The sequence below is a fragment of the Condylura cristata genome, unplaced genomic scaffold (genome assembly GCF_000260355.1).
Source record: "Condylura cristata isolate star-nosed mole 26May11 unplaced genomic scaffold, ConCri1.0 scaffold00053, whole genome shotgun sequence".
Taxonomy (NCBI): Eukaryota; Metazoa; Chordata; class Mammalia; order Eulipotyphla; family Talpidae; genus Condylura; species Condylura cristata.
In genome coordinates, this window is record NW_004567154.1 from 1,217,817 (window position 1) to 1,243,212 (window position 25,396).

Below are 25,396 nucleotides of genomic sequence, written 5' to 3' on the forward strand. Positions count from 1 at the left end.
TCATAAAGTAGACTATGGGAAAAAAGTCAACTTATTAAGTTTTCCTCATTACCCGGCAAGCTTATGGAATAATATCTTTAGAGGAATATGGAGGAAAATCTGTTACACAGAAATGTTGGCTGATAATTTGGAATATTTACCAGTAGATAGAACTCATTATAAGGTAAATATATATTTCAAAATCTTCAGAGTAAAAATCAAGTATTTTAAGCATGTATAAAGGTAGTTGATACATACCATTTAAGAATTCTGTTGGGCTTCACAGAATGAGCATCAGGTAATTCTACAACCAACTTTTTAAAGATTATCATAGTTAACCTTCTTGAAAACCAAAAGTATATATCTTGACATTGTCTCCTCTCCTCCTGAAACTGGATAAAACCCAGTAAAGTGCAACTTGACAGTGATCTCTCTCAGAATCTAAAGAGGCTGCCAAAATCATCTAAGATCTAAAATCATCTAAGATGCTGTAGAAACTAATAAGACATTATAACACTAAAAAATGGTAATCAAAAAAAGCTAAGTGTAACTTAATATAGTATCTTTCAAGGCTCTAGTATCTCACTGAAGGGTAGTGTACACCCCACATTTATTAGAACCCAGTAAAGCCAGTGTTTCATGTGTAAGTCTCAAAGCCTTTAAAACCTATTGTACCAAGTAAATTTCACTTAAGAAGAATGGACCGTTAGAGGTGTGACTTAAATCTTTGTTAAGAATACAAAGATTCCCTCCAAACGATAGTCATATCAACTGCACATATCCCTTGCAAAAGAATTCATGTCAAATCAATGCTTCTCAGATGCTCAGAAACAATGTAATATGTACATGAGAAAGAAGGAGTTAGCTGCTTTGAATTACTATCAAATCCTAAAACAGCCACAGTGTCTGCAGTATCAAGGAACTGTTACAGTTCTCTGTTTTCTCCTTTCTTTCCATCTCACCTAAAACAAGACTTCATTCCTCCTACTGTTGTGATAATGGGAAGAAAATCACATTAAAATGGGGTCATGTTCTATATTGGTTGACCAGGTTATTCTAATTTCATACACCAAAACATTTCCTGCAACAAGTTTCCCTGCCTTCTGTGAAAGATACACCTAAGGTATGTGAAGAATCCCACAAGACTCCAGCTGTTGAAGGGCCTCACTTCATCCACATTTGGGGAATATCAATTTAAATAGTTTTTACACATTTTAAAGAAAAGTATCATCCAGCTGCAAATAGTAGCAGCAAAAAGAGGGGGCTTCTCAGCAATGTATGGGAAGTGTCCTGGAAATGGTAATACTCAAGTTGAGCTTACTAAAGCATTCTGAACAGTATTTTTAAAAAATCAAGTATCAAAGAGGATAGGATTTGAAGTGAAAAAAAGAAAACATTTGTCGTGCAGTATTCTATACACAAACTGCACAGATCTACAGAGTGACGAGCTATATCAAATACCACATTGGAACGAAAAATATACAGTTGAAAGTAAACACAAGTGAGGGAAAACATTGCAAAACCCAAAAAGAAGGTTTAATATCTTAGGTGTCCTGAAAATAATTCTGAAAAATTCTCCCTGTTCTTCATCATCTACCTGATTCATTTGGGACCAGGAGGGATTGTGGATGGATTCTGCACTGGTGAAATTGGAAACGCCTGCAAATTCATTCCCGGCTGTAATGGTCCCCCAGATTGGGCAGGAATTGCTACAGAGTGTTGTGGCGTTCCTGAAATCCCTACCCACTGTAGTGGATATCCTGGTCCCCCCACAGCATTATACTGACAAACATGGGGCATTCCATATGATAATGGCCCAGGAAATGAAGGGAGTGGGAGTCCTTGTGGCAAAGAGGTTGGGACAGCTCCACGGATTTGGGACAGAGAAGAAATCCATGTTGATGTGTAGCCCATAGTAGATGGAGTATTCTAACAAAAAAATAAAAACAAAAGATCAGTTTATTTGTAGATGTTTTTATCCATCTATAATCCTTTCTATTTTATTTGGCTTATTACTTCTATTATTACTATAAGTAGCTACGCAGTATTCGCCTTTTTGTGTACTAAACATAGTTACACACATTTCATTTCATCTTCATAACTGCCCTTGTAAGTTAGATATTTTCAGATGAGGAACTAGACACTCAAAATTGTTATTACTCAATACCAGTAAGAAAGCGCACAGTGAAGCAAGGATTTAACACAGTTCCTGCTAACTCCAAGGCCCATGCTAAATCTCTATTCACATTTTATGTCTCATGCTGACACTACTCTTCTATTTTTATTTCTGCTACTCTTTCTGCTAGTCCCAGGCAGTCTCTCTCTCTCAGTGCCATAGAAAGAAGCCAGTGTTATTGCATAATTCTTTGCCGATAGATAAGCATGATTTAGTGTGGCAGGAGAAAGGCTGGTATATAGTAGGTACTCAAGAAACGTCATCTTCCTTATCCCCTTCTAATCACAATTTTTAAATCTGACAAATCTATTTTATTATTGGAAATGTAAACTCAAAGCAATTATGTTTTTGGCAGTGAAAATATATTATTGTCTGTTTCTTCTAAGCTTATGATATTACAAATATGCATATGTATAGAGATTATGAAATTTTAGTTAGGCACATAGGAATAGTAAGTCTAATGGATGTAAATAATTTTCACTTAAAGGAGAGCTTGGTATTAATACCAATTTTCCTAAATCAAATGGTCCAGCTAAAACTCTTTCAATTAAATTAAGGTAATTGTTTTTTGCTTCACTCAAGAATGAATGAAAATATGCCTTGCAGTCAAACAAATCACATTTATTTATTTAAAGTTCAACAATCTCTTCATAACAGTTTTTTTGTTCTGTTAAGGTAAAACTAAATTTAATAATAACTTAGTGTGCCCACATTTTCCTAGTCATATCCATGCATCCATATGTATAAAAAGATACCTGAAATTATATCTATCTACTTGAAGGTAGCATTTTAAAATTTGTACTTTTCTGCATTGAGTAAATTCTGTGATGAACATATTTTACAAGCAATAAATAGATTTTTATTTTAAACAAAGACTGAGTTGATAATGACTTGTTATACTTAATCTTGTCTTGGATATTTAAAAGGTATCTCAGATTTCAGTGACCAAACTCAAGCATAGGATATTTTCTCTACTGAAACATACTACGTGCTCAAATCCCTTTAAGTGATTCATACACTAAAATGGTTGTCTGTTATACCAACTAGAAACCTAGTCTTGACAACAACTGCCATATATCAATTCCATCACTAAATCTTACCCATTTTACCTTAACTCTTTGGGGAGTTTTTTTTTTACCTTTCTTCATCTAAATTCCCCTTTATTTGGACTACTCTCATTAACTCTTAATTAGTCTACCAATATTGATCCTTATTCCCAGTAATACTTTCTTCTTGCTTCAAAAAGCACATTTCGAAAAGTAAATTTGATCATGTCAACCCCGAGGTTTCAATGGTTATCCATTTTTCATAAAATGAAGACAAAGTAACTATTATCACCACTTTTAAGATCCTATCTACATTTCCTTAGATTGACTGTGCACCAACATGTTTCTGCTCCCTTTACTTCAACTACACGAGCCTACTTCAGTTTCTTCATGCTCTCTTTCCTCAGACAAGGCCTTTATATGTACTGTTCCTTTTGCTCAAAATCATATTCTCCTCCCCTTTTAACTTAGTTAACATCAACACATCCTGCAGATCTCTACTCAGTTATCACCTCAGAGAAGCTTTTCTTGACTTTCTTTTACTAGGTTAAATTTCCCGTTCTGCATCGTATCCGAATCTCACCTGTGCAGTCTTGATTACATTAAAATTTATATTTATATAAGTCCATTAATGTCTAACTATCCCACTAGAGTATAAATCCATAAGAATAGGGAGTATACTTGTTTTTGTTCATCAAAACCTGTGTCTAGACATAGGGCTTGGCATACAGTAAGGCACCTGGCACATAATTGTGACAAAATTTTAAAGTAAGGCTAGAGATTAGTAACATGCAAGAACATTAGATAGTGAGATTCTCTCTACACAAAGATATAATAAACTGAACCTAAAAATACAAAAATAGTCATGGTATATATTCTCCCTACTATGTACTAGATACTTTATAGGTGTTATTTAATTCTCACAACTATCTTGCAGGGCAAGTATTATATTTGTTTTAAAGTCAAGAAAACGGAGGAGGCGCAGATGATTTGTCTAGAGTTGAAAAACTAGCAAATAACTGAGCTGAAACTGGAAACCCTTCACCAGTTTCATTCAAATTCCATTCTCTATGTTTCCTCTAAACATTCCCCACTACACTGCAATCAACAACTGTAGTACCAATCAACAAAAGCCTCCATTCACACAGCACTCAGAGGATTTCTCACTGGCAGCATACATACACTTAAGCCTTGAAATCTGTCTCTAAACACTTCCAATTTTTACAAAGGTGATACAATCTATGTATAATCCTGTGCCAGGAATAAGATAAATACACAGATCCCCCAAGCACATACACTGCTCACTAGTTTGGGGAATCTAGGATATTGAACATTTTTATTCACCATAAATGCATTTTTAGACTTTGCTCACCAAGCTATATGCAGTAACGATACACACACATATACAAATAACACACACATACAGAGATATCACTGTCAACTGTAAATGTTTAGATTCTAAGTCCTGATTCACATTTTAATAGACTTATATTGAAAAGAAATACTTAAAAATTCAAAGACAGAAAAGTACAAATAAAATAAGGTCCAAATTCCACCATTTAGCAAATTGTTAATGGCATTGCCTATGTCTATGCATATGCACATATATATAATGTATGTAACTCTGGAAAAATATTGTACATAGATGTACAATATGCACACACACACACACACATACACAGATAGATATTCTTTAAGTCTGCCTTCTTTCCACTTCAGAATGTACTGTGGACATCTTCTATATTTTAAAGACATGTATATCAGAGTAAGGCCATATGTAATTAACTAGGCATCTCATCTACACAGTTAAGCTGCCTTTTATAATAGTCCAGCTTAAAGAGCTCTGAAATTCTTTTTCATTGTGGACAAATAAGACATTTTATTGGTTCGAGGAAAATTGATATACAACATGAAATAGCTGTTCCTTAAAACCGAAACTCTTCTTGCAACTATAGAACTGAACTGATTCTCACTTCAGATGATTTCGCTTTTGATAGTTGATTTTTTAAGTACAATTAACATTCTAAAACAAGGGTTAGCAATCAGTAGCCAATTACTTCTATTTTTTGTGAATTGAGTTATAATGGAACAAAGCCATGCCCATTCATTTATGTATTATTTATGTCTGCTGCTGTACACTAGAATGAAAGAGGTTAGCAGCTACAACATCATGGCTTGAAAATATTTACTCAATCAGAAAGTTTACTGACACGGGGTCTGAAATTTGCTCAAAGAAATAATGATCTAGACAAGGTTAAAGGCCTTTCTGTTGTCAATTCATACCACTCTCTAGTACTGACTGTGCCCATGGCCTAAGGGAATCAAATTTTATCGCTTTACTACTCATAAAGAGACTCAGGTATAAAGAACTTACTTCATAAACCTTGTTCCAGTTGTCTGTGTCCAGTTTGTGTTGACTCTGTTTAAGTTGGTTTAAACTTGGCTTAATAAGAGAATTTCCTACTGTTTCCTTAGTCCAGTCATCCACCAGCTTGTGTAAATCATCTGTGAACATCCCTTTTTTACTAGCTGAAGATTGGTGACTTGATGCTGCATTACTCTCTACACACAGTGGATCTGTAATAAAAAACAGGAAATCTATCAAGATTTCAAAATTTATCAATTAAAACTGATAAATACATAAGCTTCTTTGACAAGCAATGAAGCAAACAGAAAAATGCATGGGGGTACAGATAAGGTAACCTGACATTCTTGTCTATTTGGAACAGTCCTGATTTAATGGCGCTATACTTGAGTCATTACTAACAGTACCCCTTTCACTGTAAAAAAGTTTATTCTTGTTTAGATGGCAAATTATATGGTCACGTTAGGTATAAATCAAGTATAATAAATAGTATTTATAACAAAATTAGAATCAACCCTTATGTTTTCATCAGATTCCACTTATAATTTTTAAAAATCACAGAATGTTAAAGGTGGAAAGAATCTTAGAAATCTAATCACAATCACCTTTTATAATAGGGAAATGAGGCCCAGAAAAAGTAAATTGACATGCCTGTAGTCTTACAACTAGCTGCCAGCAGAACCAAGCATGGAACTCTAATGCTTAAAAAAGACTCTCTCCCTTTTGAATATAACATTGATCTTCAACAAGCTTCAGAAAACTAAAATCACATTGAAATTTTTGACTAATATTTCTGTTTGCAGAACTTGTCAGTCGACAAGAGCTGCAGTTTGTATTATTCAATAAGCTTTAGAAAACTAAAACCTCACTTAAATTTTTAACTAATATTTCTGTTTGTTAATGATAAAAGAAAAGTGTGTGTAGAATAGCAGAAACAGGATACAGATGGCTTAACAGGGCTCATGTATTCTGGAGCTGAAGATATCCAAAAAGATGAAAAAAAAAATTATAGATATTTCCATCAACTAAGTATTCTAATCTGAACGTCATAGTAAATCTTTAAGTTATTTAGCACTATTATATATGCTTACCAAATTAATCTCATAGAAAAGATTCATAGAATTATAATTTTTCTGATTTCAAGTCAGTGATTACAGAATAGGTATAAAATGTATTTGATAAATACAGTTGTAAAACTTAAGCACAGTAACCTTCCCAGAAATTTAATGTGAAAATTTATCACACATTTGTTATGGCATATTTTTTAAACTGTTATTAACTAAATAAAAGATAATGTGAGAATCTTCCAAATTAACACCTTCAAACTATTTCTCCTTATTTTGTTTGAAATTTGTAACAGAACTATGGTATAGGTAAAATTCTACTTTATAGACGAGACACTAGGATACATAGAGATGACTGGGACCCATAGGATAAATAGCTGGGGTTATATGTTAGGGCTAGAAGCTAGGAATCCCAATGGTTACATTAGTGTGCTTTCCATTGTATCATGCCAACCCATGCAATAATCTGGGAAATGGATGAGCAAATTACTTAATAAATAGGGACATATTAATCAGTAATTTCTTAAAAAGGGTCTGTGATTATGAACCCTGTACAACAGAAAGCTAGATTCAAGGAGATTAAATATTAAATGGAAATTTATTAGTGAAAATTGCTTTAGTGTCTAACAAAAATTAACTGGAACATATTAATATGTTTACTAGTTTTAGGCATTCATATGTATCAAAATGACATACAAGTCATTTCTGGAATTCCTACTTCCATTCTCCCCTAATTTTATTGAGAAATAACTGATAGATATCACTGAATAAATTTAAGGTATATAGTACAGTAGTTTGATTTACATGTATTATGAAATGATTATCACAACAGATTTAGTTAACATTCATCTTTTCATATAAATACAAAAGGAAAAAGAAGGAAAAAAATGTTCTCCCCATTAAGAGTATGTGATACCATCCATACTATGGAGTCATAAGGAAAGACAAAATGCTTCTATTTTCAGAAAAATGTAAGGCGTTTAAAGGAATTATGGGTATAAAGTAAATCAGAATGACAAAGAGAAATACTGGAAATTTACACATTAGAAGACTTTATGAAATAAAACACTAATAAAAACTAACAGCACTTTCAGCCAGAACTGTCATCTTCCAGGAAGTTGGCCTAAATGACAAATACAAAGGGACAGAGTAGATGCACTAGATGTGTTATCTAGACTTTTAGAAAACATGGAGTTTTCTTTGGCCACATCTACAAATCTACAAGAAAGGTAGCCAGCAGGAAACAGGCATTGTTCAAAAATGAATGCCCCACAAATAATTACCATGGCAAAACTGGAAGCAATGTTACCCAGTGTGGAGTTGGCATTGTAAACAAAGGAATGATTATTGCCAAGAAAATTAATGTTCATATTGAGCATATTGAGCACACTAAAAGCCAAGAAATCTTCCTAAAACATGTGAAAGAAAATGGTTAGGAATAAAAGGAAGACAAAGAGAAAGATATTGGGGTCAATTAAAACACTAGTCTGTTCCACTTGGAGAAACATACCACGTGAGCTCCAATGGAAAGGAGCCTGAGCTGGTGGAAGCTATTTCCTATGAATTCAAGGCATGATAGGCATGTGAAAAAAATATCTCTGGACCAAGAAAAAAAAAAAAACAAACAACTAGCAGATATCAATAAATGAATCCTACCAAAGCAATATACAGATTTTAACTCTATTCCAATAAAAATCTCAATTACATTCTTCAAAGAAATAGAACAAATACTGATGAGATTTATATGGACCCACAAAAAAACCTCGAATAGCCAAAACACTCATGACTAAAGAGAAAGAATGGAGTCATCATACTCCCAGATTTCAAGCTATACTACAAAGCCATAATAATAAAAACTGCATGGTACTAGAGAACAGACATACAGTCCAATGGATATGAATAGGAAACCCAGATATAAACCCACAGTTTTATGGACAGCTAATTTTTGACAGAGGAGCAAAGAATATGGAATAAAGGATGTTTTTTTCAGCAAACGGTGCTGGGAAAACTGAACTGCTATGTGCAAAAAAATGAAGCTACACTACTACCTCGCACCATGCACAAAAACCAACTCGAAATGGATGAAAGAACTAGACATAAGAACCAAAACCATAAAATATCTAGAAGAAAAGGTAGGTGAAACTCTAAATGATATACATCTCAATAGTATCTTTAAAGATATATCTCCCAAAGCAAGGATAGTGAAGGAAAGAATAAACAGCTGGAACTACATCAAGTTAAAGAGCTTCTGTACAGCAAGAGAGACACTACACAAAACAAAGAGACACCCCACTGATTGGGAGAAAATATTTGCACATAATACTAATGACAAAGGATTGATCACAAAGCTACACAAAGAGCTGATGAAACTTAACAAAAATAAAGTGAACAACCCATAAAAAAATGGGCATAAGAGCTACGAAAACACTTCTCCAAAGAAGAAATGCAGATGGCCAGCAGGCATATGAAAATATGTCCACCATCACTTGTAATAAGGCAAATGTAAATTAAAACCACAGTCAGATACCATCTCACACCAGTAAGAATGGCACATCTTAAAACAACTAGCAACAACAAATGTTGGCGAGGATGTGGAGAAAATGGAACTCTCCTACACTGCTGGTGGGAATGCAAGCTGATACAATAACTGGGGAAAGCTGTATGGAGGTTTCTCAAAAGGCTAAAAATAGAGCTTCCATATGATCCAGCAATCCCACTCCTAGGTATCTACCCAAAGGACACAAAAACACTGATTCAAAAGGACACCTATACCCCCATGTTTATTGATGCTCTATTTACAATAGGGAAGATGTGGCATCAACCCAAATGCCCAAAAATAGATGACTTGATTAAGAAGATGTGTATATATAAAATGGAATATTACTCAGCAATCAAAAAAGATAAACTCATGCCATTTGCAACAACATGGATGGAGCTGGAAGGGATCATGCTTAGTGAAATAAGCCAGAAGGAAAAAGAAAAATACCAAATGATTTTACTCATAGCAGGAGTGTAAGGGATCAGGGCGGGAAAAAAAAGAGAGAGACAGACAAATGTAATAGAGTAAGAATGAAAACAATGAACAACTATAAACCAGAGATATTTTATGGGGGTGGGAGAGGGAACTGGATTGGAACTGTGGTGAAAAGAGTGCACTGGACTGTGGTGATGGCACATGGGTGAACTGGTGGTGTGAAGCCCATGGGGATTACAACTGAGATGAAAAAATGCACAAAATGAAGAATGTTGTAAATGTTGTAAATATATATAATATATGTATATATGTATGTACATATATGTATATATATATGTACATATACATATATATATATTAAAATAAAGAGAAAAAAAGAAATGGTAGACACAAAGTAATGGAAAATTATCTCTTGCTCATGGATTGGAAGAATTAACATTATTAGAATGTCCGTCCTACCAAAGGCAATGTACAGATTCCAATAAAAATCTCAATCTATTCCAATAAAATCTCAATAAAGAAATAGAAAAAATACTGATGAAATTTATATGAACAACAACAACAAAAACCTTGAATAGCCAAAGCCCTACTGAGGAAAACAAAGGAGAATGGAGGTATCAGATTTCCAAATTTCAAACTACACTATAAAGTCATAATAATTAAAATGGGGTGGTACTGAAATAAAAATAGACACACAGACTGATGGGACAGAATACTACACTTATACGGACAATTAATCTTTGACAAAGGAGCAAAGACTATGAAATGGAACAAGTTTGTTCAATAAACTACTACTCAAACCATCATGCACAAATATCAACTCAAAATGGATAAAAGAATTGAATACAGGGCCCTCCCTGGTGGTGCAGTGGCTTAGGATGCAGCACTGCAAGCTGGACACAGCCGCTTCAGTGTGAGTTCAATCCCCAGCCCTGGAGATGACCCACATGGTATGGCAGATCTCTCCTGACCCACCCGCTGCTCCTCTCAGCAGTGTACTTGGTTGATCTGCCTGTTCTGCTTCCTGCTCTGCGTCTAGTGACTCCTCTCATCCCCTTGAACCTCTGGCCTGCACCCCAGTTCTGTATGAATAAATAAATAAATCTTTAAAAATATATAAAAGAAAATATAGGTAAACAATACAGGACATACATCTCAATAACATCTTTAAAGATTCATCACCCAAAGCAAAGAAAATGAAGGAAAAGATAAACAACTGGGGCTTTATCAAATTGAAAATCTTCTCTATAGCAAAAGACATTTTAACCAAAACAAAGAGAAACCGTACTGATTGAGAAAAAAACTGCATTCCATACAATCGATAAGGGATTGATGACAAAAAATATTCAAATAACTCACTAGACAACAAAATAAATGATGCAGCCAATAAGTGGGTAGAAGAACTCAAAAGACACTTCTTCAAAGAGGAATTGAAAATGGCCAACAGGCATATGCAAAAATGTTTAATCAACATCCCTTATAATCAGGGAAATGCAAATTGAAACCGCAATGAGATACCACCTTACACCTATAAGTATGGCCATATCAAAATAACTAACAAAAACAAATGTTGGCAAGGATGTGGTAAAAAAGGAACTCTCCTGCACTGCTGATGGGACTGCAAACTGGTAAAATAACTATGGAAAGCTTTATGGAGATTCCTCAGACTACTAAATATGGAGCTACCATATGACCTAGCAACTCCACTCCTAGGGATCTACTCAAAGGACACAAAAACTTTAATTCAACAGGATACTTGCACCCCTATGTACATTGCAGCACTGTCTATAATAGGTAAACCTGGAAACAACCCAAATATCCCAAAATAAATGATTGGATCAAGAAGATAAGGTATATATATAATGGAATACTACTCAGTAATTTAAAAAGATAAACTCATGCATTTGCCGCAACATGGATGGCGCTAGAAGTGCTCATTGAAACAAATCATAAGAAAAAAAAATGTTGGATGGTTTTACTTAAAGGAAGAATATAGGGGAACCAAATAAGACATCAGGGGAAAAAAATAAAAACATAAAACACAACACAACAAAACAAAAAGAAACAGACATGCTGTAGGAGAGGGGGGTTAGAGGAAGGGAGGGAGGATCACAAGAGACTGTGTTGATGGTGCATGGGTGAATTTGGGAAATTCTATGGGGTCTATACCTGGGGGCAAAGTAAACTTGTTTAAAAATGAACAATGATGTAAAAAATATATAAATAAGGAAACTTAACTAAAAAGGAGAGGTTTGTCTTCACTTCCTTTACTTTCTAAAAAGAAAATTGGTTTCATAGGGCTGTGTTTGAATATCATTCATTTCAGAACATTTCTGCACAAAGGGAAAACCCAATGACAGAATTCTTGTGTACAACTCTGTTGGAACAAGTGATCCTAAACACTCAATTTAATGATGAATGCTACACTATCACAATAGCAAGTGGAGAAGAAGTGATTAACAAACCAGAACAAGTATATAAATGAAACAAGCTGAAGCAAGACTCATACTAAATAGGCAATAGAAAGTGCCACACACACACATTTTCCAAAAGTTACCAAGAACAATGTGCCCTTTGAGAAGAAAAGTAAAAATATATTCTATATCTAACTATGCTTCACACATGGTAGGAACATTTACTTAACATACTTCATTTACAAGTTACTCATATAATTCTATAAAAGATTACTTAAAGTCCAGAATCAGGAAGTAATCAATCAATGTACATTTAAGTATGTACTCCAATAACTTCAAAGGTGCTCTTTAATATGTGTTTTGTGCTGATTAAATGAATAAAATTACTTAATTAACTGAATAAAATAAGCTATTTTTAAAGGGGTGGGGGCTCCCTGGTTGTGCAAAGGGTTAAATCAGCACTATGAAATTATTCACAGCCACTGCAGCACAAGTTTGATCCCCAGTCAGGGAGGTGACCCACATGGCGCAGCAGACCTCTCTAATCTCACCTGCTGCTTCCCTTCACCAGTGTATTTCAGTTGATTGGCTTCTTCTGCTCCCTGGTCAATCCTGTCTCTGATGAATCTTCTCAACCCATTCTCACCCCCACGCCTCTGGCTTACACTACAACTTCTGTACTCATAAATAAACAAATACTAAAAAAATAAAAAAGTTCTTTTTTGTTTCTCCCCCCAAGTTATGCTCTTTCAGATAGATTCAGTGATTACCCAACTGAAAAATTTTCTATTTCTAATATAAAATTTTTATTTCTCTCTTTAATTCCAATCTCACAACCAGCTCTCAAATGTGCTTTTCCACTTGTATGCTAATAAACTGAGAACTGTCTTGGCATGACAGTTCAATGAAATACCCTATTTCATTTGAAGATATCATATTTTCTCCAAACCAGCCAGATTCAGCTCCTTTAGACCTTTGCACAACACACACATACATAGTCTATCATCATATCTTGGCAACTCATCCCACACACCATCTGTGGTCTATTTTAATTTCCATAATTCTCTAAGCTCTTAATCATCTCATATATGAACAGCTATGATTGAAATGATCCAAATGTACTCATTCCCTGACTTTAAGCAGTTCATTCTTTACACTGTCACCAGATAACTATCTTTTAAATGCTGTTTTCACTCACTATGCTTAAAGAGTACAAACTTGAATCACTTCTTGATACTAACAACAATGGGTTTTCAACCTGTTTAGGTGGCAAAGTTGTTGGAAATCACAGTTATCTTTGAAAACAGATTATCTTATTTATTTTTGTTAAGCAAATATTATCTCATTTATTAAGCTTAAATTTGTAATTATGTGTTTTTACTAGATACATTATCTTACAGGAAAATGTAATATAGATAAATTGTAGTGATTGCTGAATTTTTTAAACTTGAGGAGATTAGTCAATTTGCTTCCTCAAAAGCAATAATAAAATTGGATGAAATTATCAGAAACAACCATCCCAGTAAATTGGAATTTGTCCAAAGACATACAACAAAACCAGAAGCATTTATTCATGAAAATTACTTAACTTCAGGAAAGAACAGCATAATATGTGGCATTTTTGCCCAGGGACCCTCCCAATTCTCCTTACCAAATTATATTTGCCCATCAATGCAGCAAGACAGGCAGGGCAGGCCGAGAAAACAAACTTTGCAGTTGCTGTTGACAGAGGGAACTCACTAGATTTGGAGCTTTAGAAGCAATAGCTACATTAGCCTACAGTTAACAGGGAACCTGGGAAGTGAGATAGCCATAGGAAGTGTGATCAGCTCTCCACAAATCTCAGGTCAACTGGAAAATCATCACATGCACAACAGACACTTGAGGGCCAAACATACATCACTGAGAGTGCTTCAAAATGCAAAGGGGATGTTTAAGAGGTCACAGAGGTGGCCCTCCCTAGTGGTGCAGCAGGTTAAAGCACAGCACTAAGAAGCTAAATCCACTTCTGCATGAGTTCGATTCCCGCCTGCCCCGGAGGTGACCACATGGCGCGGCAGACCTCTCCTGGCCCGCCTGCTGCTCCCCTCAGCAGTGTACTTCGTGGATCTACCTGTTCTGCTTCCCACTCTGTCTCTGGTGAAGCCTCTCGCCGCCCCTGAGCCTCTGGCCTGTACCCCAGTTCTGTATGTACAAATAAATAAATCTTTTTTTTTTTTTTTTTAAAAAGAGAGATCACAGAGGTAAGTAAGAAGCAGGTCATACTAGAAAATGTCCTATAGCTTGAATGAGCTCAGCCTGCACACACATCCATGAGCAGAAAGTGTAAGCCTTTCCGGTTTGAGGTTTTCAACTTCTGAGTCATTTTTAGCTGAACATTAGCAGAAATGGGACCTCCTTTCTCAGGAAGCCAGTTTTAAAAGTAAAAACTAGGGCTAAAAAACAAAACAAAACAAAAACAAACACTGAGCAGAAAGAACAAACTTCACATATTTAGTTCATCCATAAAAGCTGGACAAAATGCATAGAATAGCTATATGAGAATTCTAAATAGAAAATCTACCAGGCAACTTGGAAATAAGATCAAAATACAAAGTACTATAGAAATGGTAGTGAGTTTATCAACATTCCTATCTGGTATCACATCTAATCTAGAAGAGAGAAATATAACATTCAAAAAAGTTCTCCAGAGGAAGTTCTCTACTTCAGGCATGAAAAATAGGAAAGGGAACTTACAATATCCAAACATAGTGCAAAAATCTCTACTTTTTCTTCTTTACTCCATACTCATTCCCTTAGCTCTCAAGCAAACTTGTGGTGGCAGTCTTCATAGTCACAATGGAAGTTCGCAAAGGCCAAACTCTAAGGGAGGGGAACACTTTTTTCCTGTCAGTGGAGATATGGTCCCATAAGGAATAAAGACAATTATTGTTGCTTTACTGATATCTGTAATCTCCCAAAGTTTGTCTGGACATGTGCATTGTATTGGAAGCACACAATTCAACAGTGTACCTAAAATTTCAAGTTTCTGGTTGAGGAACAGCAATAACAAAAAGAAGCTACAGGAATAAGAAAATACTGGAGATATTACAAAAAGAAAATAATTTAGAAAAGTTATTTATGAGTTGCTGGCTTGCCACTGAAGTGCCCATGCATGAATCTGATCTTATTCGTATACCAGACAGGTGAGAACTAAAACTAGATAGACAATTGCTTATGTCAATAGACCACTTTCAGATTCAGAGAGATTCAGGAATATCTGTAGACACACTGCAACTACATTGACATTGGAACAAGAGAAAGCCCTCAAAATCAATAATCTAAACTTTTACTTTAAGAAACCAGAAAACTAAGAAAAAAATAAAAACAAGGCATATGGAAAGAAGGAAATTATAAAGAGCAAAAGTATGAAATTTAAAACAGGAAAACAATGGAGAACATAAATAAAAGCAAAATCTGGATCTTTAAAAAGACCTATAAAAGAGGAAAAGAGAACTGGAGAGCGGGAGCAAGAGAAGGCAATTTCAAGCCTCATCTGCCCTACTCTGTGCCCAACCTGTTTAAATGGGCATTTGCCTATGAGGGTAAGGGTGATGTTTGGAGTCTGATCATAGTCTGTTATTTGAAATAATTCTTTTCTCACTCTCTATGTACATTGATCTTCACACCAAGTAAACACCACTGAGCATACTGACTAATTTTGTGTTCATGGATGGCCAGACCCTTAGAAGGGGCAAAGTGTTTTTCTTTTTCCCTTAAAATTCTGGGGTGCCTGGGTATGCCTTGGTTTTACCCAGCATCATTTGGTTCTCTCACCAAGAATGAATTTCCAAGTTATACTTAGATGGAATGGAGCAAGTTTTCAAAACATAACAATTTGCAATTGTCTGAAAAGAAATATCTAGAGAATTCAGATTATCTCACTGAACAGTTCTTACATGATTTTTAAAAGAGATTTATTTGTTTATGCATACAAGAACTGGGGTGTAGACCAGAGGTGTGTGTGTGTGTGGGAAGTGTGAGAGGACTCACTAGAGTGGGGAGCAAAACAGGCAGATTGAAATTCACTGCTGAGGGTAGCAGCAGGTAAGACAGAAAAGGTCTGCTTCATCACATGGGTTAGCTCCCTCTCCATGAGGGGATGGAACTCATGCTGCAGTGGTTGCTGATAGCTTGATAGCACCCTCTTTAACCACTTCACTATCAGGGAGGCTCTCTTCCAGGAATTTAAGAAAGAAGAACATAAAAGCAACACAAATCCTACTGAAAATTAAAAAGAGAGGACATAGATTAAAAAAAGTACAGAGTAATGACCTAGGTGAACCTGCTCTTAAAACAATGAAAATACAGGCGTATAAATAAAGCCAACAATTTCAGATATCTGACAATTATCCAAAGACACAGAACAAAATAAAACATCATTTTATCAAGAACAAACAACAGGGGGTCTGTGTCTGTGACATTTTAACTTGTGGCACTCAGTGTTGTAGTAGCCAAAAGCCAGTAGCATTGTATACATTGAATATCTCAGACATCTTTTTGAGCTCTCTTAAAAGTATTATGCCCAGAGCGTAGTCAACATTTTATCTGAATATAAAGCTACTTGGGACAATCCCTATTCAGAATGTGGTAGATATTTGATTTCAATCAGATCTCAGTTTAGGACACTCAGATGTACAAATGGTGAGGGTAGAAGGTGAAGCAGATGAAAGCACACCCCCAGGACATTATTAAAATAATAGTAAAGTGCTGGCACAACTCAGATGCCCAAGGTTGTGATTTCAGTTGATGCCTAACCTAGAATTAAAAGGAATTCTAGGAGAAATGACCATAGGAAACTTTGAAAACCTCTGCCATATTACTAGGAAATACCTGAGAGAGAAGGTACCAGTTATTTATTTATGGTTGGTAATAAAAACAAAAGTTGTCTCATAAACTGAAATTGAGTACCTAAAGACGGAAGAGAAAGAAATACAGGAGATTAAAAGATAAGCAAAGAAAGAACTCAGGGAAAAGCAATGAGACTGAATAGGTGAAAAGGAAGAACAAATCAGTCTTGAAGATACAGAAATAAGAAGAATCAAAACAGAAAAATGAAAGAAAACAACAAAGAAAGAAAAGAAGAAAAACTTTGAGAACTATCAAACTCCATGAGGAAAGGAAATATAAGAATTATAGGAATCCAGGAGGAGAGGAGAGAGACATAGAAATGGAGAAAATATTCACGGAGATAAAGAAAACTTTCAAGCACGAAGAAGGAGATGAAAATAGACATAGAATAACCAAAAGAATACTAAGCATCCACGATGGAAGGAAAAAAGCAGCAAGACATATATAACAGTAAAGCTCCCAAGAATCCAAGACAAGGACAAAAAAAAAATGAAGCTGAAAAGAGAGAAGAAACAGATAATATATAAAGGAAAACCAATCAGGATGACATCAGATTTCTCCAAAAACACACTACAGACAAGAAGAGAGTGGAGGGAAATAGTCAACAAACTCCAAGACAACAAATGCCAACCAAGAATACTTTATGCTGCAAAGCTTTCCTTCCTCTTTGTAGAAAGAATAAGGACCTTCTCAGACAAACAGAAACTCCAGAATTTCCTTTTTTAAAAAAAAGATTTATTTATTTATGCATATAATGACTGGAGTACAAGGCAGAGGTGCAGGGGGTGAGATGATTCACCAGAGTCAGAAAGGGGAGCAGAACAGGCAGGTGCACTGAAATACAGTGCTGAGGGGAGCAGTAGGAGAAACAGGAGAGATATGTTGTGCCTTGTGGATTACCACCCTGGCCAGTGATCAAACTCATGGCTGCAGTGGCTGTGGATAGCTTCACAGTGCTGCACTGTAACCCCTTGTGCCATCAGGGAAGGCCCGGAAACTCCAGAATTTCATTAATACTAAATCACACTCCAAACAATACCACGAGAAATCCTAGTTTCCCTCTAGTAATTTCCCTGTTCTAGCATGGGAGGGGCACAGAATTGCCTAGCAGAGGCCAGATACAGAGCAGCATGAAATAGCACAATGAATGACCACAGGAATCTGAAGGGGCATAATAAACCACATTAAAAGAAAAGACCTTCAGAACTCAATTACAAAGACAAGGAAGGTGTACTCATCCACTCTGATATGGAATTCAAGCTCGTCATGTTAAAGACGATGAACAGATTCAGAAACATGGAACAATAAATTCATGAGGTAGCAGCTCTTTTGCCCACTTGTGACTATGCAGGTTTCTTTTCATCCCCAGTCTTCCCTTTGGAAAGCACCAGAGGCAGGTTTCCGTCCAAGGTTACCTGCCTGTGACTACGCAGGCCTCTTTTAGCAAACCTGTCCTTTAGAGGAGATTTTCTGTTCACTTGTATCTGTAAAAGTGTCCCTTATTTTCATTTCCTTTTTTATGATAAACTTGCCCTTTAGAATATATTTTTAAAAAGAGAAATTCACGGGAGCTCCTGCAAGATGGTGGCAGAGCGAAGATGCTGAACTCACTGCCTCCAGGCTCACACAGGACAGAAAAGAATCAAAACGGACCATAGACTTACATAGTATAAGTTTAAACCCAAATGAGAACAGCCTGGACTCACCAGAAGAAAGATAACTGAGGGAGACTCAGCCATTGGGGTGCTCTGATCCAGGAGCGCCCAGGTACCCAGGCGCTAGGAAGTGCCTCAGAGGGGAGGCTTGCTGCTCTTCTGCCTGCTTCCCACACCTACTCACAAAACCTGCTGGTAAAGCCCTGGAGGTAAAGAGAGACAACTCAGCTTGGTGAGTGGACCCCAAGCAGCAGGGAACTACTGCTAGGGGTGGGTGCATAGTACCCTGGAGGTGGGGAGAGAGAACTGGTGCTGGAGCAACAGGGAGGTTTGAAGCCCTTATGGTGCTCCCTGAACCCCTGACCCCACTGGAGAGACACAGAGGAGGGAGGTAAAGAGAACCTGCTGGACTAGCTCTACCACAGGCCCAGCCACAGGGAGGCCTGCAAGGCTTCTAAAGAGCAGCCCTACTCCCTCTCCCCATGGGCACATCCAAGCATAGAGGGGTGCTAGGAAGTGCCGCAGATTTGAAGCTTGCTGCTCTTCTGCCTGCTTCCCACATCTACCCACAAAACCTGCCAATAAAGCCTTGGAAGTAAAGAAAGACAACTCCTTTCTGTGAGTGGACACCAAGCAGTGGGGAAAGACTGCTCAAAGTGGGAGCATAGAGCCCCGGAGGTAGGGAGGGAAGACTGGCAGCTGGCACAGCTGGGAGGCTTGCAGCCCTTCCGGCTCTCCCCACAACCTCTGCACCCACCTCTGCCTGAAGTAGAATCACCAGGAGGAAGCCCTCAGGGCCAGCCATTGCTATGGAGGCTCCTAGATTCCAGGAGACCCTGGGTGGAAAGGAACCTCAGGAACTTCTTTACTAGCCCAAATATCAGGGGATAAAAAATAAAGCCAAATGAAACTGCAGACTCTGGGAATGTTACTTCACTCAGTATTAAGGTACTCCCCAGGGGACCAGCATAAAACCACAAGGACTAGCTAACTGGGAGCGACCAGACTTTGAGAGGCAATTATCCCCTACCATGGAGGTATTTGTCATTTGTTTGTTCAGTACCTGAACTATTCAGCTGGTAGATTTCTGTAACTTTCCTTCATTCTTACCCTCGTTTTCTGTCTCCTCTAACTTCTCCTTCCTCTCCAACATTATTATTTCTACTGCCTCTTCTCCTGACAGTTTCCCTCCATTTCCTTCTCCTCCCCTTCTTCCCCCATTTAACCTTCACCTCCGACTATCAACTGCCTTCCTATTACATTTCATTATTGTACTCCCCACTCCCCTAACGTCTCATCTCACTCCCTACTCCCTCTTAACTCCATTATTCTTTCTAGATATACCCAGAAGGAACAAAAAAATTCAACAAAAAAAAATCAGGTCATCCAGGCATTTCTTGCAGGCACATTCTAGAGACTAGGACTCAACATGTTACTGGAAGAAACTAAACACCACAAGAGAACCCTAGCTGTTACTGGCTGAGACTACAGACACAATTCCACACAGTGGAGGCCAGAAAAACAGGAGATATTGAAGTAAAAGACAGCTCAGAACATCTTTCACAACCAAAGTATCTGGATGTCCCTCCGCCATCCCAGAAGGAACATCCAGAAAGAATGCCAGCCAATAACAGCAACACTGTGTCTCAACAAATAGAAAGTATTAGAAAATAAATCACAGGGAAAAGAAGACACACAAATACCCAAGCAAGTCCACAGGGGAAAAATTTACCACAAAAAGATGAGTCACCAGAAATCTCCAAAGAAATAGAATAACTGCTCAGCCTTTCAGATAAAGAATTTAGAACCATCATGATAAACAAACTAAACGAAGTTGAAAAGGAAAAACATGATATGGGGCAAACTATCAATTAATTGAAGAATGGAAATGAAAAGGAAAAATGATGAGACAAATAATCAACGAATTGAAGAAAGGAAATGAAAAAGAAAATGATGAGACAAATAATCAACAAACTGAACAAAGGAAATGTGACCTTAAAAAAGGAAATAAAAGAAATGCAGGAGATGAAAAGGCTACTAGAGGAGATAAAGCATGCTGTGGAAAGAAATAAAAGCAGAATAGATGAAGTGGAAGAATGAATCAGCTCCCTTGAAGACACAGAAACAAAGAAAATAAAAACAGAAAAAGAAAGAGAAGCAAAAAGGAAAAGGAATGAAGAAACACTTCAAAAGCTATCTGATGCCATGAGGAAAGGAAATATCAGAATTATAGGTATCTCAGAAGGTAAGAAAGGCCAAGGAATTGAGAAAATATTCACAGAGATAATAGAAGTTAAGTTCCTTAACATGAAGGAGATGAAAGTGGACATCCAAGAAGCAAGAAGAACACCAAACTGTCATGACAATAGGAGAAATACAACAAGGCGCATCGTATTAAAACTACCAAGAATATAAAACAAGAAAAAGATAATGGAATGACAAGAAGAAACAAATAACCTATAAATGGAAACCAATCAGGCTGACAACAGACTTCTCCAAAGAAACATTAGCCAAGAAGAGAGTGGAGGGACATACTCAACAAACTCCAAAGTCAAGAATATTTTATCCTGTGAAGCTCTTCCTCCTCTACAAAGAAAGAATAAAGACATTCCCAGACAGGCAGAAACTACAATTTTGACATGACAAAACCCCCACTCCAAAAAATACTACAGGAAGTCCTAAAGCCAAAACCAACAGAAAAATCAAAAAGAGGTCCTCCCTGGTGGCACAGCGGGTTAAAGCACAGCACTGAGAAGCTGAAGCCACTTCCACATGAGTTTGATTCCCGCCTGCCCCGGAGGTGACCACATGGCGTGGCAGACCTCTTCTGACCTGCCCGCTGCTCCCCTCAGCAGTGTACTTCGTCAATCTGCCTGTTCTGCTCCCCGCTCTGTCTCTGGTGAATCCTCTTGCCGCCCCTGAGCCTTTGGCCTGTACCCCATTTCTGTATGCACAAATAAATAAATCTTTAAAAAAAATCATAAAGAACAGATCAAAACAAGGAACAAAAGCACCAAAAGACAAGCAAAATAGCAAATACAGGTGCCAGTACATCAATATTATCTCTAAATGTACATGGCATAAACTCATCAATAAAAAGACAGTTCTGCTGTCTACAGGAAACACATCTAACTACAAGAGATTAAAAATAGTCTGAAAGTAAAAGGATGGAAAACATCCTACAAGCAAATGGACCAAAAAAGAATGCAGGAACAGCTATACTTATATCAGACAAAATAGACTTCAAACTAAAAAAGGTTAAAAGAGACATGGAAGGCCACTACATTATGATTAAGGGGACAATACAACAAGAAGACACAACACTCATCAACATATACACACCAAGTGAAGGAGCACCAAAATATATCAGGAAATTACTGTCACCTATGAAAACGAATATCAGAGAAAAGATATACATAGTAGGAGACTTCAATACACCGCTTTCAACAATGGACCGATCAACAAGACAAAAAATAAGCAAGGACACTAAAGCTCTGAACAAGGGCCTAGACATCATGGGTCTAATAGACATCCATAGGCCACTGCACTCCCTAAAATCTGAGTACACATTTTTCTCAAATCCACATGGATCATTCTCTAGGAGTGACCACATACTGGGTCACAAGATAAATATCAATAGATACACTAAGATTGAAGTCATACCAACTGTATACTGTGACCATGAAGGAATCTGACTAGAAATAAACCATGTGAAGAAGGCAAGAAAACCACCTACCTCATGGAGACCTCATGGAAACCCACACTACTGGAGGACCACTGGATCAATGAGGAAATAAAAAAAAATTTAAAAATACACAATGAGATACCATCTCACCCAGCAATCCCACTTCTAGGTATCTACCCAAAAGACACAACAACACTGATTCAAAAGACACCTGCACTGCCATGTTTATTGCTGCTTTATTTACAATAGGAAAGACATGTAATCAACCCAAATACCCAAAAGTAGATGACTGGATTAAAAAGATGTGGTACATATACACAATGAAATATTACTCAGCAATCAAAAAAGATAAGCTCATGAATTTGCAGCAACATGGATGGAGCTGGAAGGGATCATGCTTAGTGAAAGAAGCCAGAAAAATAAAGAAAAATAATGGATGGTTTCACCCGTAGTAGGTGCATAAAAGACCTGGGGGGAAAATAATAATGAACAACTATATACCAGAGATATTTTATGGGGGTGGAGTTGGTAATGGGGGGAAGTGCACAGGACTATGGTGATGGCATATGGGTGATTTGGTGATGGGAAGCTCACGGGGATTGCAACTGAGATGGAAAAAGGTACAAAATGAGGTAAAAATAAACTATTACAATATTTTAAAAAATCTCAAAAAATAAATTCATGAAAAAAGAAAAGGTCCTGAGAAATAAAATCAACAAAGAGGAAATTGAAAATGATACTCTGATAGAGGATATAAAGGAGTTGTAGAATGAAAATAGAATAAAAGAGATTTATATGCACTATAGAATTCTATAGAAGTAGAATAAACAAAACGGTAAAGTGAATCAGTGAACAAGAAAATAAAAATTTATAAAGAAACAATATGGAAGAAGAAAAAGTGAAACAAAGTAAAAATTATGGAAGAAAAAGGGAAGTTTAAAAAACCAAAGAAACACTTATTGAACTTCAACACCATGAGAAAAGGCAACATAAAAATAATGGGTGTCCCAGAAGGGAAAGTTAGAAAGAAAATTCAAGAGAACATAAAATAATAATAATAATAATAATATAAATAAATAAATAAATAGAAGAAAACTTCCAAACATGGAAAAGGAAATATACAAATTCAAGAACCTAAACGAACACTGGGGTATTAAAAAAAAAAAATGAGATCATTACCTAGACATACAGTGGTGAATCTTACAAGAGGTGAAGACAGAAAGAATATTGAAGTTGGCAAGGGGGAAGAAGCAGAAAACATATAAACAGACCTAGTTAAGGCTAACACCAGACTTTGCACAAGAAATGTTGCAAGGAGAAAATGAAATGAAGTGACTGAAATAGACAAAAACTGCCAAACTAGAGTACTATAACCTGCAATCTGCAATGCATTCCTTTAATAAAAAGGAGAAATAAAGACCTTCACAAAGAAAAACTGAAGGAGTGTGCAAACAAACAAATCTCGGTCCAAGAAATATTGAATGGAACTCTAGTATCTAAACCAAATAGAGAAACACACAAAACAAACTGAAAATGGAAATACATACAACTCTCAGAAAGCCCATGAAACCAGGGGAGGAATGAAAATAACCAATCACGACTGGAGTTCCTATGGACATCAATCATGTTTGACATTGCACCAGTGCCAAAGAGGATCCTCGTGTTCAATTTTTTTTTAAATACTTATTTTTTATTCATACAGAACTGGGGTACAGGCCAGAGATGCGGAGGGTGAGAGGCTTCACCAGAGACAGAGTGGGGTACAGAACAGGCAGATCGACGAAGTACACTGCTGAGGGGAGCAGCTGGCAGGTCAGGGGAGGTCTGCCGCGCCATGTGGTCACCTCCAGGACAGGCGGGAATAGAACTCATGCGGAAGTAGTTTAAGCTTCTTTGTGCTGTGCTTTAACCCGCTGCGCCACCAGGGAGGGCCCTCTCGTGTTCAATTTTGAAGACAGAAGTTTTGGCGATTTCAACACCCCACTCTTACCAATGTACAAATAAATGACATAAAAAATGAATAAGGATACCATAGCTTTAAACAAAGATTTAAACCATATGTACCTAATGGATATCTATAGGACACTTCACTCTACAGGATATACATTTTTCTACAGTGCACATGGAACATTTTCAAGATTGGCCACATAATGGGCTACAAGACAAATAACAAATTTATAAAGACTGGAATCACACCTAGCATCTTCTCTGCCCATAAAAGCATCAGTTTAGAAATCAATTATCAAAAGAAGCAGGTAAACCTCTTAACATGGATACTGAACAACTTATTACTGAAAATAACTACTAGGTTAATCAAGAAATAAAAATAATCTTGATACAAATGATAGAAAGGACACAGCCTTCTAGAAAGTATGAGACAGACACATACAGCAAAAGCAGTACTAAAAGGGAAATATGGACATCACAAACAAGTCCATGAAGAGTTGCGGGGATTAGGTGCTCTCTTGAATATAGTAATTAAGGGAGAAACTGCAGCAAATTACAGCCTAGACTCAGATGTTATGAAGGATTGGTGACCCAAGGGTAGCAGGAGGAAGGTGAAAGCAATGGAAGAAGAAACGAGTGGGAGATATCAACCAATACGTCATCTTCCTTGTCCCGCCTTACAAATCCAGAACACTTCTATAAGGAAAGAAAAGGAGGAGAAAAAAAAAAAAAAAACAGAAAGAAATTGGGAAAAGTTGAAACATGTGAAAACCCCAGAGAGAGAAGTAAAGGTCAGAAGGTTGATTTGCATGGAAGGGAGCGGGACTACTACAGATCCATTGGGGTGAGACCTGTGGGAAGGATAAGACTCAGCTTTCTTGACACCAGTGGGGGCAAAGAAGGGGCCTGGCTGCAGCCTGCAGGAACACTCGGTTCCCCTGACACAGCCAGAGGCAAGGAGGCAGCATTTCCACCCTGAGCAGTGATTTTCTGATAGTGCAAGTCAGGCAGGGAGTGGCAGTCAGCATACACTACATGGCATTAGCCTTGGGCAGGGTGCCCCTATGCTCTGAAGCAGGCGGGAATCTGCCATGAATGGGGCACCAAGCACTTGGGGGCTGGGCAGGATGAGACAGCCTGTGCTCAGCTCCTGGCATTAGCAATAAGAGCAGCAGGGTGTGGCCATAGGCACGAAACAGGT

General features: G+C 37.0%; 1 protein-coding gene across 2 annotated transcripts in view; it reads right to left on the minus strand.

The window, feature by feature from the left end:
• The window catches only part of WNK3 (WNK lysine deficient protein kinase 3), a 163,095-nt gene continuing 137,699 nt past the window's right edge, over nt 1-25,396 (minus strand). For both annotated transcript variants that reach the window (XM_004695010.2, XM_012734289.1), the window contains exons 21-22: nt 5,576-5,778; nt 1-1,908 (exon numbers count right to left, since the gene is read on the minus strand). In XM_004695010.2, coding sequence (XP_004695067.1) covers nt 1,582-1,908; nt 5,576-5,778 — 530 coding nt within the window. In that variant the 3' untranslated portion in view covers nt 1-1,581. The remainder of the gene's footprint in view (nt 1,909-5,575; nt 5,779-25,396) is intronic.